Here is a 17,781-nt window from a genome sequence, read left to right as displayed (position 1 = left end):
TAGCCAATCGCCGACTGGTAAAGTCATTGCGTCACTTCAGCGGCCGTTAGAATCACCGGTGTTATGAAATATTCGGTGTCTGAGATTTTTGGTGACAGTGGGCGGAGCTTACATGAATATTCACGAGTTTCCTGTTTTGTGTTAAAGCGCCACTGAAAATGTTAGTGCGCTCTTCGGCTTACATTAAAGGTAATGAGCCTATGTTTCAGCGTTGAACAAAGTCAAGCTTAACTGTTACTGATGCACAAGATTTTATATATAAGCTATTGTGTTATGTCGTGTCATGTGTTAGCTATGTTTGATATTTAACACAGCCAATGATTTGCCAGAGGTGTCGTTGGGATTCGCTAAACGAGCCAATAGCATTTTAAGTAGACTGTATTTGTTGTTTCTGTATTACCTTGAGTCTTTTAAGCATATAGTTTTGAAAGTTTGCCAAAATGTATGGTAGCATAATAATATTAATTGTAAACTCCTGTGGTGAAGGCAGTAGTGAACTTTCCTAGTTTGCAGAAGCACTTCTAATCTGGGTAGACTTCAAAAATTGCACACAAGAAAACATGTTAATGTACTTTAAATATAGTTTAATTATTATCCAAATAGGCCACGGTGAATTATGCATGTGATAACTAATATAATATCTATAGCCAATATTCTTTCATTCCCAAATATGACTTTTGCCAATAAATATCCCTGTACACCAGACAAAGCAGACACTTTTATTTTTCACTTTGTTTTGAACATGACTGTCACAGACACGTCAGGTTCCAACATCACCCAATCACAGCGCGCACCTTCTCCAGAGTACTGATCACCGCCACCTGCACCTCATCACTCAACTCATCAACAGCACTATAAAGCACACACGCACACAGCACTCCGCGTCCGGTCTCGTTCGCATACCCTCAATGTTATGCTTACCTCAAGGACTCCTCTTCGCATACTCACCTGTCTCCAGCGTGTCTCTTCCCTCTGTGTGCCTCGTCTGCTGTGTGAGTGTGTTCCCGTCAGCTCCCAAGTTCTCCAGCGACCTCCAAGCTCCAGCGTGTATCTACCTGCAAAGAAAAGGACAGTAAATATACCTCGTATTACCTGCTCAAGTCAATCTACAACCAGTTCACTTACCTGTGTGTTTCACCCTGCTCTACTGTGGTCAAATAAAGCAACCGTTCCCTGTTACATCTGTGTCTGTCTCCTGTCTACTGTAACAGAAGACTGGACCAACACCGCAGACCCAGTATGAGCCAGCCCGACCCCTTTCAGGATTTGGTGGATGCGCTTCGGCGCACCTTAACCATCCATCCACCGCCATCATCTCCAGTCACTGTCCCTTCACCTGCACGAGCACCAGCGAACACCACAGCGGATGTCAACAGTCCTCCTTCATTGCCGCCATACGCCAGTCCCATGGCCAAACCGGCGCCCTACTCAGGATCGGCGGAGGATTGCAGCGGGTTTCTGCTGCAATGCACACTGGTCCTGGAGATGCAGCCGCACCTGTACCCGAATGACACTTCAAAGATAGCGTTCATCATCTCTCAGCTCAGCGGCAAAGCATTGAAGTGGGCCGATTCCATCTGGTCCCAGCGGGGCGCTGTAACCCAATCCTACTCAGCGTTTATTTCCCACTTCCGGGAAGTGTTCGGGAAACCGATCACGGACTCTTCAGCTGGTGAGAAAACTTTATAATTTAAGACAAGGATCAATGTCCATTTACGATTATGCTTTGCAATTCAGAGCGCTTGCAGCACTCAGTGGATGGAATGAACAAGCCCTGATAACAAACTATCGTCAAGGATTGGAACCTCGGGTGCGGCTGCAACTCGCTGCATGCGAGGACTCCATCGGCCTAGAAAAGTTCATCCAGCTCTCCATCCGCTGCGCCACTCGCATGCAGGCGTGCCTCCAAGAGCACCAGGACCAGTCCCTCTCCAACGTGCTACTCTGCCGATCCGAACCCGTCAGCACTCCAGAACCAGCCCAAGAACCCATGGAAGTAGAAAACTCTCGTCTGTCCTCTGAAGAACGCCGTCGCTGGCTAACCCTTCGTCTCTGTCTCTATTGTGGTGAACCGGGGCATGTGATTGCCGCATGCCCCACACGACCGCCGCGACCCCTGGTGAGTGCCATTATTCCTGCTACTCGTAAAATGAAACCACTCACTACTGTCGTCAATCTTACTGCCGCCAATGTCTCCCTTACAGTGGTCGCGCTCATCGACTCGGGGTCCGCCGGCAACTTCGTCTCAGGTGCCATCTGTCGCCAGCTACGTATCAAGACCACTCCGTCTCCGACCATCTACAAGATCTGCTCCATAACCGGCCGACCCCTGAGCCGTAAGCGCGTCCGCACAGTGGCTGGACCTGTGACCCTTCAAGTCGGCTTACTTCATCAAGAGGAAGCTCATCTGCTGGTTCTGGAGGACTCCACCGCTGACGTGGTTCTGGGGCGCCCCTGGTTGGAGCAGCATAACCCTACCATCTCCTGGAAGACGGGCGAAATCCTGAAGTGGGGCGACACTTGCTTCACTCGCTGTTTGACGGAACTGCCTGTTCCACCATCTCCATCACCTGACCTCTCTCTCTGCGCCACGTCCATCGAAAGTCCAGTTGAACAACGCTCCGTCGAAATCCCCAAGTGTTACGCCCCCTTCAGCGATGTATTTTGCCCGCAACGGGCTTCCAAGCTGCCTCCACACCGGCCATGGGATTGTGCCATCGACCTGCTTCCGGGTGAACCAGTGCCAAAGGGAAAGATCTACCCTCTTTCCATCCCGGAGGAGAAGGCCATGGAGGATTACATCAAGGAAGCCCTCGCCCAAGGTTACATCAGGCCGTCTACTTCCCCTGCTGCTTCCAGTTTCTTCTTCGTGGCCAAAAAGGACGGAGGCTTGCGGCCATGTATTGATTACCGCGCACTCAATAAGATAACTGTTAAATTCCGGTATCCCCTTCCTCTCGTCCCAGCGGCCCTGGAACATCTCCGTGGTGCCACTGTGTTCACGAAGCTGGACCTCCGCAGCGCTTACAACCTCATCCGGATACGTGAGGGGGACGAGTGGAAGACCGCCTTCATCACTCCTACTGGCCACTACGAATACTTGGTCATGCCGTATGGACTGGTCAACGCCCCCTCCGTATTCCAGGACTTCATTCATGAGGTGCTCCGGGAGTTTCTCCACCGCTTTGTCCTAGTCTACATCGATGACATACTCATATACTCCCGGAGCCAGGCCGAACATCGCCAACACGTTGCGGAGGTCCTCACCCGTCTTCGCCAGTACCACCTGTTCCTCAAGGCAGAGAAATGTACATTCCACCAACCTTCCGTCTCGTTCCTGGGTTATAACATCGACCACAGTGGCATCCGGATGGACGAGAGGAAGGTGGAATCCATTACCAACTGGCCAGAACCCACCACCATAAAAGAACTCCAGCGTTTCCTCGGTTTCTCCAACTTCTACAGACGATTCATCAAAGGTTACAGTTCCATCACCCATCCACTTACCAACCTGCTCCGCAATAAGCCCAAGTCTCTGTCCTGGACCCCGGCAGCCACCAACGCCTTTAACCAGCTCAAGGAAGCCTTCACCACCGCTCCCTTACTCGTACATCCAGACCCAGAGAAACAATTCATCGTTGAAGTGGACGCATCTACTACTGGAGTGGGAGCGGTGTTGTTACAGCAGCAGGGGACGCCAAGTAGACTCCATCCATGCGCCTTCTTCTCCCGCAAGCTCAGCCCGGCGGAAGTCAACTACTCCATCGGTGACAGGGAACTTCTTGCGGTCAAGCTTGCCTTGGAAGAGTGGAGGCATTGGCTGGAGGGAGCCAAACATGCGTTCCTGGTACTGACGGACCATAAAAACCTTGAATACCTTCGTTCAGCAAAGAGATTGAACCCTAGACAAGCTCGCTGGGCCATGTTCTTCTCCCGCTTTAACTACACTATCTCCTTTCGTCCTGGTACTAAAAATGTGAAAGCAGACGCTCTTTCTCGCCTACATGCTCCGGAGGAAAAGACTGAGGAACCAGAACCCATCATCCCTAGCTCTCTCATCGTGAGCCCTATCACCTGGTCAGAAGAGACCATTCCCTCCTCCAATGCCTCCACGATCCCTCCGCCGGGCTGTCCACCTGGCTTGCTCTACCTTCCACGGACACGACGCACTCCCACCATTCACTCGGCTCACACGTCACTTGGCACTGGTCACCCGGGGGTCAATGAGACCCTCTTGTTGCTAAAAGAACGCTTCTGGTGGCCAGGGATGGCTGCAGATGTCAGACGGTACGTGCAGGGCTGTAGGGAGTGCGCCATCTCCAAGTCTCCTCGTCATCTGCCAGCTGGGAAACTCCGCAGCCCGTTCCAGATCGCCCATGGTCACAACTAGGAGTGGACTTCATTACTGATCTCCCTGTCTCAGAAGGAAATACCACCATCCTAGTTGTTGTTGACCGCTTCTCAAAGTCATGCCGTTTAATTCCACTTCCTGGATTACCCACTGCTATGGAGACCACCGAACTACTCTTCAACCAAGTCTTCAGATACTTCGGAATACCAGAGGATATAGTCTCCGACCGAGGGCCTCAGTTCATATCCAGAGTATGGAAGTCCTTCTACTCCCTCCTAGGTGTGGCCGTCAGCCTGACTTCCGGATACCACCCCCAGTCGAACGGGCAGACGGAGAGGAAGGTACAGGAGATTGGCCGCTTCCTCCGTACCTTCTGTCATGACCACCAGGACTCTTGGAACTAGTTCCTGGGTTGGGCCAAGTACGCCCAAAACTCTCTCCGACAGTCAACTACAGGGCTTACACCGTTCCAGTGCGTACTCGGTTACCAACCCCCACTGTTCCCCTGGGATGGGGAACCCTCCAACGTTCCAGCAGTGGATTACTGGTTCCGAGAGAGCGAGAGGGTCTGGGACTCAGCACACCATCAACTGCAACGAGCCCTGCGCAGACGCAGGATGGTAGCCGACCTCCGACGTTCTGACACCCCAGTCTTCCAGCCTGTTCAGATGGTTTGGCTATCCACCCGCGACATCAGACTGCGTCTGCCCTGCAGAAAGCTGAGTCCCAGGTTCATTGGCCCATTCCCCATCGTCAAGCAGGTCAACCCAGTCACCTATCAACTCCGTCTTCCACCAGGGTATCGTATACACCCCACTTTCCATGTGTCACTCCTCAAAGCTCACCACCCTTCTGTTCTTCCCACAGGACCTGACGTGGCTCCCGCCGAACCCCCCCTTCCACTCATCCTGGAGGACGGAGCTGCGTACGAGGTTCGTGAAATCTTGGACTCCCGGCGTCGTGGTGGTCAGCTTGAATACCTGGTGGATTAGGAAGGATACGGCCCCGAGGAACGCTCCTGGGTCCCAAAGAACGACATCTTAGACCCCAGCTTACTCCAGAACTTCCACGACAGTCACCCTGAGAAACCGGCACCGCGGGGAAGAGGACGACCACCACGGCGTCGGGGTCCTCGGCCCTCTGGAGCGGGCCGTGGAGGGGGGGGTACTGTCACAGACACGTCAGGTTCCAACATCACCCAATCACAGCGCGCACCTTCTCCAGAGTACTGATCACCGCCACCTGCACCTCATCACTCAACTCATCAACAGCACTATAAAGCACACATGCACACAGCACTCCACGTCCGGTCTCGTTCGCATACCCTCAATGTTATGCTTACCTCAAGGACTCCTCTTCGCATACTCACCTGTCTCCAGCGTGTCTCTTCCCTCTGTGTGCCTCGTCTGCTGTGTGAGTGTGTTCCCGTCAGCTCCCAAGTTCTCCAGCGACCTCCAAGCTCCAGCGTGTATCTACCTGCAAAGAAAAGGACAGTAAATATACCTTGTATTACCTGCTCAAGTCAATCTACAACCAGTTCACTTACCTGTGTGTTTCACCCTGCTCTACTGTGGTCAAATAAAGCAACCGTTCCCTGTTACATCTGTGTCTGTCTCCTGTCTACTGTAACAATGACAGTGTATTAAAAATTTTAATAATACATGTTTGTTGTAATGTCATTTTATTATATATTTCAGATTGAATGTGTCAGTAGCAAAGGCTGGTATCACTGGGATCACATGAGCAGACCAAACTTTTATTTGTCTGGGATCCCTAGACCCCGTGTAAAGTGTGTCAATGTGTGTTTAAATACAAGTGTTTTTGCTAATTAAATATGTCATATTATATGTCGTGACTTCTTCTCATTTGTGAATAAAATTCCAACACAGAATCAGTTCATATCATCTTTGATATTACAGATATACAAATTACTACATGGTCTATTATTTTAGCCACTAATTTAACAAATAAAATTTCAATTGTTATGGAAAGCTTGTAGAATATAACTAATACATTTCATTGTGAATATACTGCAGGTTTGATCATTTAGTTCCATATAGTTTGAATATCACCACAGTGCTTCATGTTTTTTCCACCTTAAACTTTTTTAGTCAGTGAAATGCATCATTTTGTGGGAAAAAAGATTGAGAGTGTTTCCTAATAATATGAAAAAAATAACACTTAACTTTAGGATTTAATAAAGTCTCTTTAAAAATATTTACCAACTGAGCAAGCAATTAAGAAATGATAGAACAATCCGCCATAACAATAATATTCCTCATACTTTTGCCAATTGTCTTCTCCATATAAATATTTTTTAAATAAAACCTGCATTAGTAACTTTTAGTTTTGTAGCTGATCAATTTAACCACTTGTAATTCAATTTTAACATTTTAATTGTTGTGGAAAGCGCATTAAAATAAAACCTTGTGAAAGTGCTGCAGGGAAGCTAATATCACTGCCTCATGTTTCTATTCATAGCGAGCATTGTGTGTTTTGCAGAAAAGGATGAAGGTTTACATTAATTCATGCATGTCAAAAACATAAATGGAACATATTTCGGTAACACTTTATAATAACTGCACACTATGAAGCATTAGTTAAGCATTAGTTAATAGTTATTTCATCACTTATAAAGCATTAATAGACATTAGTAAGTAGTTTATAAATACAGCTATAATTGCTTTATTCTTGATTTATAAGCATATCTATAATGTGTTTAATAATTGTATTTTCATACTTTATTAATAATCAATTTATCATTTCTAAATTAAGTATTACATTATTTACAAACCAGTTATTTAGGAGTTGTCAGTAGTTCATTTAGTAAGTGTAAGTAAATGATTAATAAACTATTTAAACATTCATTTATACATATTATTTAGACACATAGTAATAGTTACTTAGTGTGTTAGTAAATGTTTTATTAACACATATTCCTACTGCAATTCATGATTAATTCAGGTAGTTATAAAACATTTAGAAGTAGTCAGTTAACTATTTTTATTAACTATTTAACTAGTTAAATATTTATGCTTTGTAAAGCTTTTATAAATGAAATTTAAAGGTTCAGTGATCTTCTGCACTGCTGTTCTCTAATGTTTTAAAGTTAGTACCGAGGTAGTTTTGACACTAGGAATATGTTAATAAAGCATTTATTAACACACTGAGTAACTAATACTATATGTCTAAATAATAAGATGCATAAATGTACATTTAAATATTTTATTAATCATTAACTTACACTTCCTAAATGATCTTATGAACCACTGACAACTCCTAAATTACTGGTTTGTGAATAATGTAATACATAATTTAGAAATGATAAATTGATCATTAATAAAGTATGAAAATACAATTATTAAACTCATTATAGATATGCTTATAAATCAAGAACTAAGCATTTATAGCTGTATTTATAAATGGCTTACTAATGTCTATTAATGTTTTATAAATGATGAATTAACTATTTACTAATGCTTAACTAATGCTTCATAGCGTGAGTTATTCTAAAGTGTTACCCATAAATCTAACTCTCAATGTGTTTTAAAAATAATAATGTCTGGTAAGTTATGCAGGCTATCTGAGAAATCAATAGGGAATGACAATCAAAACTGAAACTTTTATTATGCAACCACATATACATTTATACAAGTTATCTTCTCAAACGAACTAAAATAAAATCAAAACAGTTGTAGCCTACTAAAACAAACAAACTCGATGTTTGCTCATTTCCTACGACTACTACTAGTGGTTAAACGCATCGTTGTTGATCCGTGATCCGTTCGGATCAAGCCCAACGGTTCGGAACGCATGTGATTCACGGATCATTTGCAAGTTTCATTCGGTTCACATTCGGTTGTCTTAATTGAACGAGGTGAGAAAGAATTCGGAATCGGATGTGTATCTATCGGATGTGCGCGTACATGGGGTCTTACTCTTATGAAACGGCAACTTTTTGAGCAATGTTGCCGAGCAACGTTGCTTGGGCACTTTCCCACTGAGAATGAGCAACAGATATATATCTGGATACGTTAGATCGGTCGTGGGAAAAGCAACCGTTCCCTGTTACATCTGTGTCTGTCTCCTGTCTACTGTAACAATGACAGTGTATTAAAAATTTTAATAATACATGTTTGTTGTAATGTCATTTTATTATATATTTCAGATTGAATGTGTCAGTAGCAAAGGCTGGTATCACTGGGATCACATGAGCAGACCAAACTTTTATTTGTCTGGGATCCCTAGACCCCGTGTAAAGTGTGTCAATGTGTGTTTAAATACAAGTGTTTTTGCTAATTAAATATGTCATATTATATGTCGTGACTTCTTCTCATTTGTGAATAAAATTCCAACACAGAATCAGTTCATATCATCTTTGATATTACAGATATACAAATTACTACATGGTCTATTATTTTAGCCACTAATTTAACAAATAAAATTTCAATTGTTATGGAAAGCTTGTAGAATATAACTAATACATTTCATTGTGAATATACTGCAGGTTTGATCATTTAGTTCCATATAGTTTGAATATCACCACAGTGCTTCATGTTTTTTCCACCTTAAACTTTTTTAGTCAGTGAAATGCATCATTTTGTGGGAAAAAAGATTGAGAGTGTTTCCTAATAATATGAAAAAAATAACACTTAACTTTAGGATTTAATAAAGTCTCTTTAAAAATATTTACCAACTGAGCAAGCAATTAAGAAATGATAGAACAATCCGCCATAACAATAATATTCCTCATACTTTTGCCAATTGTCTTCTCCATATAAATATTTTTTAAATAAAACCTGCATTAGTAACTTTTAGTTTTGTAGCTGATCAATTTAACCACTTGTAATTCAATTTTAACATTTTAATTGTTGTGGAAAGCGCATTAAAATAAAACCTTGTGAAAGTGCTGCAGGGAAGCTAATATCACTGCCTCATGTTTCTATTCATAGCGAGCATTGTGTGTTTTGCAGAAAAGGATGAAGGTTTACATTAATTCATGCATGTCAAAAACATAAATGGAACATATTTCGGTAACACTTTATAATAACTGCACACTATGAAGCATTAGTTAAGCATTAGTTAATAGTTATTTCATCACTTATAAAGCATTAATAGACATTAGTAAGTAGTTTATAAATACAGCTATAATTGCTTTATTCTTGATTTATAAGCATATCTATAATGTGTTTAATAATTGTATTTTCATACTTTATTAATAATCAATTTATCATTTCTAAATTAAGTATTACATTATTTACAAACCAGTTATTTAGGAGTTGTCAGTAGTTCATTTAGTAAGTGTAAGTAAATGATTAATAAACTATTTAAACATTCATTTATACATATTATTTAGACACATAGTAATAGTTACTTAGTGTGTTAGTAAATGTTTTATTAACACATATTCCTACTGCAATTCATGATTAATTCAGGTAGTTATAAAACATTTAGAAGTAGTCAGTTAACTATTTTTATTAACTATTTAACTAGTTAAATATTTATGCTTTGTAAAGCTTTTATAAATGAAATTTAAAGGTTCAGTGATCTTCTGCACTGCTGTTCTCTAATGTTTTAAAGTTAGTACCGAGGTAGTTTTGACACTAGGAATATGTTAATAAAGCATTTATTAACACACTGAGTAACTAATACTATATGTCTAAATAATAAGATGCATAAATGTACATTTAAATATTTTATTAATCATTAACTTACACTTCCTAAATGATCTTATGAACCACTGACAACTCCTAAATTACTGGTTTGTGAATAATGTAATACATAATTTAGAAATGATAAATTGATCATTAATAAAGTATGAAAATACAATTATTAAACTCATTATAGATATGCTTATAAATCAAGAACTAAGCATTTATAGCTGTATTTATAAATGGCTTACTAATGTCTATTAATGTTTTATAAATGATGAATTAACTATTTACTAATGCTTAACTAATGCTTCATAGCGTGAGTTATTCTAAAGTGTTACCCATAAATCTAACTCTCAATGTGTTTTAAAAATAATAATGTCTGGTAAGTTATGCAGGCTATCTGAGAAATCAATAGGGAATGACAATCAAAACTGAAACTTTTATTATGCAACCACATATACATTTATACAAGTTATCTTCTCAAACGAACTAAAATAAAATCAAAACAGTTGTAGCCTACTAAAACAAACAAACTCGATGTTTGCTCATTTCCTACGACTACTACTAGTGGTTAAACGCATCGTTGTTGATCCGTGATCCGTTCGGATCAAGCCCAACGGTTCGGAACGCATGTGATTCACGGATCATTTGCAAGTTTCATTCGGTTCACATTCGGTTGTCTTAATTGAACGAGGTGAGAAAGAATTCGGAATCGGATGTGTATCTATCGGATGTGCGCGTACATGGGGTCTTACTCTTATGAAACGGCAACTTTTTGAGCAATGTTGCCGAGCAACGTTGCTTGGGCACTTTCCCACTGAGAATGAGCAACAGATATATATCTGGATACGTTAGATCGGTCGTGGGAAATTTTTTGAGATCCTCCAATCAGAATGTTAGCAGCCGATCACGTGATTGGTTCGGAGATTTCAGAAAAAAATTCAAACAAGATGGCGGCCTCTCAGCGGCAGTTCAGCGGAGAAAAGGTGTGTGAACTTATATCTTTTTACGCTAGTAAGTTGTCATGCGTCAACTAGTGATAGGCAGATCGAGGCTTCGTGAAACACTGAAACAGTGGAAGCAAATGTGCCGTAATGATTCGAGGCTTCGAAACAATCTGACACCCGTCTCCACGGTGACCCCTAGTGGTCAGAACAGTGGAAATGAAACAAAACTCAGGCCAAACATGCATTCAAAATACCTTTTAACAAATGTATTGCAAAAGTTTTATTGAAAGTAAAATCAATCAAATGGAATTAACTAATCATCTAATAAGATTAAATATAGAGTGTCTGTATAATATGTGTTCTTTTATCAAATTTAAAGGCTTGTTTCTTTGTTCCATGCTCAAGCTAAACAGGCCAATAAGATATTAATAACTACCATTATTAATTTTAATTATTCTAATGTATAATTAAAACATCTACAAATGTATAAAACTGATCGGAGATCAGGTAAAACCATAGGGTAAAGCCCTAGACACTTGTTCAACAGTTCTCAGTGAATCTGCATGATTCATGGGCTCACTTTATCATCGCCCTCTACCGGTGAACCATTGAAATTTCGAACTGTTTCGAAACAGTGATGACGTAACGAAGCCTCGTTTACTAAAATCACGTGACTTTATCAGTTTGATACACGCTCCGAATCACTGATTCGAAACAAAAGATTCATGAAGCTTTGGAGCTTCATGAAGCAGTGTTTCGAAATCGGCCATCACTAGAGTCAACCCAAAACAGGGAATTTACCTCATATAATGCTTAAAATAGCAACAACTGTTTAATGTAATACGTGTAAATTGTAATTAAGCCATCGAATGTTTTCAGTTAAATACTAAAAGGACAAGGTCCATTTAACGTCTGTAGTAGCGTAAGCTGTAGGGCGTATGGTACATGTATGTAGCTTTTGATGCGATCGACGCGGGTTCGAATCCGCCTTTTGCCGAACTCGCTCTTCTCCCCTTTCCTATCAAAAATCAGATCGGAAAAGCATTTATTTTTAATTAAAATGAAGAAAATATTTGAAAAGTTGAAATAAAGTGCCTAACAAGTGTTTATAATAAAGTATTTATTGGGTTGACAATAGATTTGCTCCTCTCTGATTAGTTGCTGCCAGCTGTCCGTTGCCCTAATTAGTTGCCCTGTGTCTCATCAGGTTGCCCGCTGACGGCAACATTGCCCAGCAACATTGCTCAAAAAGTTGCCCCATGTATCATCACCTTTAAAGTGACAGCAACCTATAAATACCTGCTGTTGTCTATAATGTAAATCAAACAACAAAACACAGCTTTAACAAAGATTAACCTATATTACATTTACACAGTGAACAGTTTCTTTTTATATTTAATTATTACATTTCTGTACACGAAAATTAATACTACAGTTAGAACTTATATTTTATTTGTAACTTTATGTTGTATTTATCTATGCTTGTAATTGGTGTACAGTATTTCTTTACTACTAAATTAAAGTTGTAAAAAGTTTTTCTTTTTACAGTCTGTTCACTTGCCTTTAATAATGTAGTTAGGCTTGTAGTTTCTGCTGTAGTTAAAGTGGGCTAAGTAATAAATGCAAAGTTAAGTTACCACCAACCCCTAATTAATATTATTATTTTTTTTTTTTTTTTTGCTGATCCCAAAAATGATCCGATCCGTGACTTCATAACCGTGATGTGATCCGAACCGTGAGTTTTGTGATCCGTTGAACCACTACTAACGACAGACCACCAGTGGCTGTAATCACTACTAAAGTATATCTCACGACATAATGTAACCTACAATCTATTGAGCATACATAAACAGTTATTAATAAAAAAAGAATCATAAATTCATTCGACGCGGAAACACAATCACGTTACAAGGACAGTCCACTAAAATTTTCAGTGGCGCTTTAACACAAAACAGGAAACTCGTGAATATTCATGTAAGCTCCGCCCAGTGTCACCGAAAATCTCAGACACTGAATATTTCATAACACCGGTTTCTATAGAAACAGTCAGACACGCGCCTCAGAAGAGATGCGCATTTAGGTCTGCGCATGTGCATTAACTTGATCCAGCCTGAGAAATACAGGGTTTTTTTTTGTCAAGATTCGAGTGTTTAGAAAATAAATCTATGAGCCGGTTGTTGTTAGATTTCATTGGTTATTTCAAATATGAAATTTCATCATAAGGTTGGCGAACAGTTTTGGAGAATTTGATGTTTCCCCATTCAAAGAGATAGGAGCTGCATGATGCCCAGGATTCAAAGATGGCCGCCGAGTGCAATGACTTGCCTTAAAGGGACTTTGCATATAAGCATAACATACAAATAATTTCAGAATGTTACTAGAAACAAGAATTTCTAGTTTACATTTGAAAGCAAGCATAATTGTTTTGTTTTGTCTCATTTTTGTAATTGTCCTCAAGTAGCTGTTTAGGCTTATTTTTCATAAAGAGAGCATAAAAGACATTTTTAATAACTTTTTTTTTTTTTTGCTGTGAGATGTAAAACATTATTTTTTCACCTGAGCATAAATGTCCTCATGCACAACACTGATGGCTTTTGGTTTTTTGTGTATCATGTGGACTTGAGCATATACTACATCTGAACCTTTTTCATTGTTGTCTTCTTCAGTTGAGTCTTTCACTGTATTGTGGTCGAACTGAGTCATCAACTCATACACACTATAATCATCAGAGATCTTGTTGTCCTGGTTGGTCACGGTGAGGACATTAGTATATGTGGAATTCCTGTCAATAGTTTCATCCTGTGCCTAAAAATTAAAACAAAAATATTTGGTGTATATATACCAGCATTTCAATCATGACAACTCTAGGAATAGTTAATGGATATAACAATGTTAATGTATTTGGTCTTAGCCTGCACCACCTAGAGTTTCATGACTGAACTAGATATATATTCATTCTATATAAAATTCTTGAATAATAATAGTAATTTTGTAGATAGTTAAGTCAATGTTAATTGAACATCTATTGTAAAAAAAAAAAAAATGCTTTGTCAATATAAATTGTTATTTAAGTTATTATTAATTTAACATTAATTTAACAAACATAAATGGTCGTTTAAAAATGTTAAATTGGCTGATGTCTGATATGATGTTTAATGTGAAAATTAATGTAATTTGGTTCTATTATGTGTATTAAAAAGTTATCATTAAGAGAGACATACAAAATGTGTAGGACGAGAATTGAGAGCCTCTGTTTATAGCAATGATCTATATAAAAATGTTGTGGATGTTTGTGCAGTGGTGTGAAATTACTGGTGTTTGAGGAAGTTCACAAACCTGATTCAAGGACTGATTTTGTCCAGAATTGTCTCCCCTGTGTGTCTTTGTCCTGGTCCTGTGAGAGGAAATAAATAATTAAACTGAAAACTTGACTTGACTGTGCAAGATTAAAGTGCTTTGTAAAAGCTGATCTGATCACATTATGAGGTCAAATACTAGCAAGTCTCATATGTTCTGACTCTGGCTGAGGCTTAAAGCGGTCTGTTTCAAAATGACCTCTGCAATTATTAAGTTCCTGAAATTGTAACTAAATTTACCTTGCACAAAAACCAAAAGCAGAGAGCATGAGAACTGCCACGATTCCTCCCACACAACCAGCAATCAGAGGCATAGAGTGTCCATCTTGTCCCATGTCCTGTGAAATGTCTGTAACTGGACAAAATGTTGCATTTCAAATTATCTTTATTGCTTTAGGTCTGTAAATGACCTTGTTCTCGACATTTAGACTGCATAAACTCACCTTCATCTGTGAGCTGGATCTCTGCTGATGACTGTTTTCCATGTTGATTCTGTGCAGTGCAGGAATACCATGATGCATTCTTTTGAGTTGCACTGAAGGTAATCTTCTTTCCCCGAGCTATAGGCGTCTCATATCCACGTTTGTACCAGGTGTAGTTCATGTCATTTGATGGACTGGCTTTGCTTTTGCAGGTCAAAGTCACATTAGTGCCAACAGAGACTGAAGCAGATGGATCGATGGTGATGTGAGTTTCTTTTGGAGGAACTTTTGATAGAAACACAAGCACATACATGAAAAACATTAAAACACCTGTGCATTAGACATTTCTGGGTAGATAAACACCAAATTCTGTGTAAGCAGCAATTTGTGCATTTAAGCACAACAGGGCTATGTTAAAATAAGTAAGCAGTCAAATCTCTTACACAGGACTCGTAGCATCACGGTGGTCTCCACAGTTAAGTCATTAGATGTTTTTCTTGGATATGTAGCAGTGCAGGAGATGTTCCTTCTGTGATCCATGTATGAAGCTTTGAAGGTCATGTGTGAAAACACTGACAGGGTTTTATCAGGTTTCTCCTGTAACTGTGTTGTAATGTTGGCAGATTCAGGGATGTTGGACCAGGATATTGTAGGAGGTTGTTTGGGGCAGGGGGCTTCAGCAGAGCAGCTCAGATTGACTGTTGTGTTCTCCATCACAGAGTATTTATCTTTGGGTTTAAGTTCAGGAGGTTGTGGTGAATCTACAGAAATAAATGGTTGTTCAGCATTAAGAAATCTTTCTTCTGATGTTAATTATGTAAATAATATTTACATGTAAATGTAAACCTGTATTTTAAAGACAATGGAGAAGACATTTACCTCTGACAGCGATCTTCACAGTTGATTTAGCTTGATTGAGGAAAAATGTTCCTCTGAACACATTTGGCTCCATTTCCAGTCTGAAGTAGTAAGAGTCTGAATGATTCTTCATGATGTTATAGAAGACAGTTGTGCAGTTCCTCTCAGTGAGATTTCCAGTTATCTGTATGTCACTGAATCCTCTAATGATGTTTTTACTGCTATTAAAAGCTATGAAACTGTCTCTGTCAGCAAACTGTGATTTATTTTTCAACCAGATCCCATCAATAGATTTGTCTTTTTACGTTTGTCCTCAAAATCGGAGATGCTGAATGTACAAGGAATCTGCACACAAGAGCCTGTCAGAGCAGTTACTGTGTGAGGCATCACGGCAAAGTAGATATTATCAGCTGAAACATAAAAACACATTTGTACATTATGACTTAAACCTTAGAGAGGTAAAGGTTCTAAAGGTACAGTTCACCCAAAAATGAAAAGTCTGAAAAATCTCACCCTCTCAGTTACAAATCATCATGTTCTATATACTTAAAATAGGCCTACATATTTTAGATTTTTTTCATGCTGCTCTTGCACACAAAAAAATGTGTACCCTGACATAGGGAAGTTGAGCTCTAAAAAGGACAATACAGCAAATTTAAGGGAAATTTGTAGTGTATACATTTTCTTGTCCTTTTAATCACATGATTGCACATTATGTTCCCTCTTGTGTCATCATATCAGTAGTGGTTCTGCTGGTAAATGTGATCATTAAAAAAATAATAATAAACTGAGTGTAATGTGGACCAACCTGAGTGAGTGCGTAGAAACACGGAGCTGATGATGATGATGATGATGAAGAATGTGATCTGGAACACAGACATCACTGGAGCTCTGACACAAACACAGGAAAGAAATGAAAACTTGTGTTCCAAAAAAAAAAAAGAAAGAAAAAAGGAAAAGAAAAAAGAAAAAGCCACAACAATTGTTTTTACTCCGTCCACAACTGTAAGCATTGAATTGTATCTTTAGCTTGTGAGTTATTTTAACTAAAGAGATTTTAAGAGAGTTAATAGTTTCTGTAGACTGCAGACTCTCCCATTCCTGATTAATATCTTAATTAAATAAATAATTATTGTCATGGACTTAATGATTACACCATGTTTCTATTGATTTCTAAACATCAGTTCACAAGAGACAAGCCTTACCTCAGAGCAGTGCAGTCCAAGAAAAGCAGAAGTTCATGAAGATGTCTTCCTCTGTGCGAGATCGGTTAAACACTGAGTGACGTGATGTTCTCTTGACAATCCAGATAAGCTCAAATACAGTAACATTGTTTATAAGGTCATTTCAAACATAGAAAGGCAATGCATGAACATTTGTTTGACATTACTGATGAATGTTAGCATCTGTATGCTTATTTATTGCTTATTGTGTACTCTGTTTTAGCTAACTTTTTTCAGTGCTTAAAACTAACCATAACTATACTACTATACATAACTAACACATCTATTGAATGCAGAAGAGCTTCTGTGCTCATTGTCACTGGTGCACAAGACTGCAACACTTAAACTCACACATTTACGCCATTTTAAGACTGAATGCTGGCTTATGAGACACATATGTTGTTCTTGTGTGAAAAATGAAGACCAAAAAAAAAAGAAAAAAGAACTGAAACCTAAAGTTTCTATTGTTGCCTCATTTCTGCTAGTCTGTTTAAACATGACTTTAGTGATGTGATGTCATATACTATTGACCGCCCCCTGTAATTAGAGGAAGACACACAGAGCCTTTAAGGAATAATCCACAGCTAGGTGTGCATTACATGATTTTAGTGCATGACTTGAAAGCAAACCCCACCTCCGACATGAAGTTCATTAAAATCATGTAATGCTAACCTAGCCTTAGTTTATCCCTCTTATACCATGGATACTTGGTCAAAAAGAGATTTGACCAAAAGAGTTAAAAATTAAGGTTATTTTTGCCAGCTGTATGACTTGTTAGATCTAGCATTCTGCCTGTTTTAAATCAGACACAGATAAAGTTGTAAGATGACATTTATTTAATTGAATTATAACATTTATTTTATTTTTTATTTTTTGAGAGAGAGAGAGAAAGAGAGAGAATAACTTACAATAAATAACTATCTACTAGCAATAAAGCTGTGAGTTTACTTTAAAAAAAATACACAGTGGC

The 17,781-nt window shown here is 39.5% G+C and overlaps 1 protein-coding gene across 1 annotated transcript; it reads right to left on the bottom strand.

Annotated features, from left to right (window-relative positions):
- Nucleotides 1-11,674: 11,674 nt before the first annotated feature.
- Nucleotides 11,675-16,469, bottom strand: LOC125257721 (B-cell receptor CD22-like). Its single transcript, XM_048174372.1, has 8 exons — nucleotides 16,397-16,469; nucleotides 15,927-15,998; nucleotides 15,610-15,885; nucleotides 15,174-15,491; nucleotides 14,752-15,015; nucleotides 14,549-14,663; nucleotides 14,289-14,346; nucleotides 11,675-13,757 (listed from the first exon to the last, which is right to left on the bottom strand). Exons 1-8 carry the CDS (start codon nucleotides 16,467-16,469, stop codon nucleotides 13,497-13,499), a joined length of 1,437 nt encoding a protein of 478 aa, XP_048030329.1. The 3' UTR covers nucleotides 11,675-13,496.
- Between the last annotated feature and the right edge of the window lie 1,312 nt (nucleotides 16,470-17,781).

The sequence above is a fragment of the Megalobrama amblycephala genome, linkage group LG22, assembly GCF_018812025.1.
Source record: "Megalobrama amblycephala isolate DHTTF-2021 linkage group LG22, ASM1881202v1, whole genome shotgun sequence".
In the NCBI taxonomy this organism is placed as follows: Eukaryota; Metazoa; Chordata; class Actinopteri; order Cypriniformes; family Xenocyprididae; genus Megalobrama; species Megalobrama amblycephala.
The sequence above is the reverse complement of the archived record's forward strand: the minus strand, read 5'-3'. Positions and strand labels throughout refer to the sequence as shown.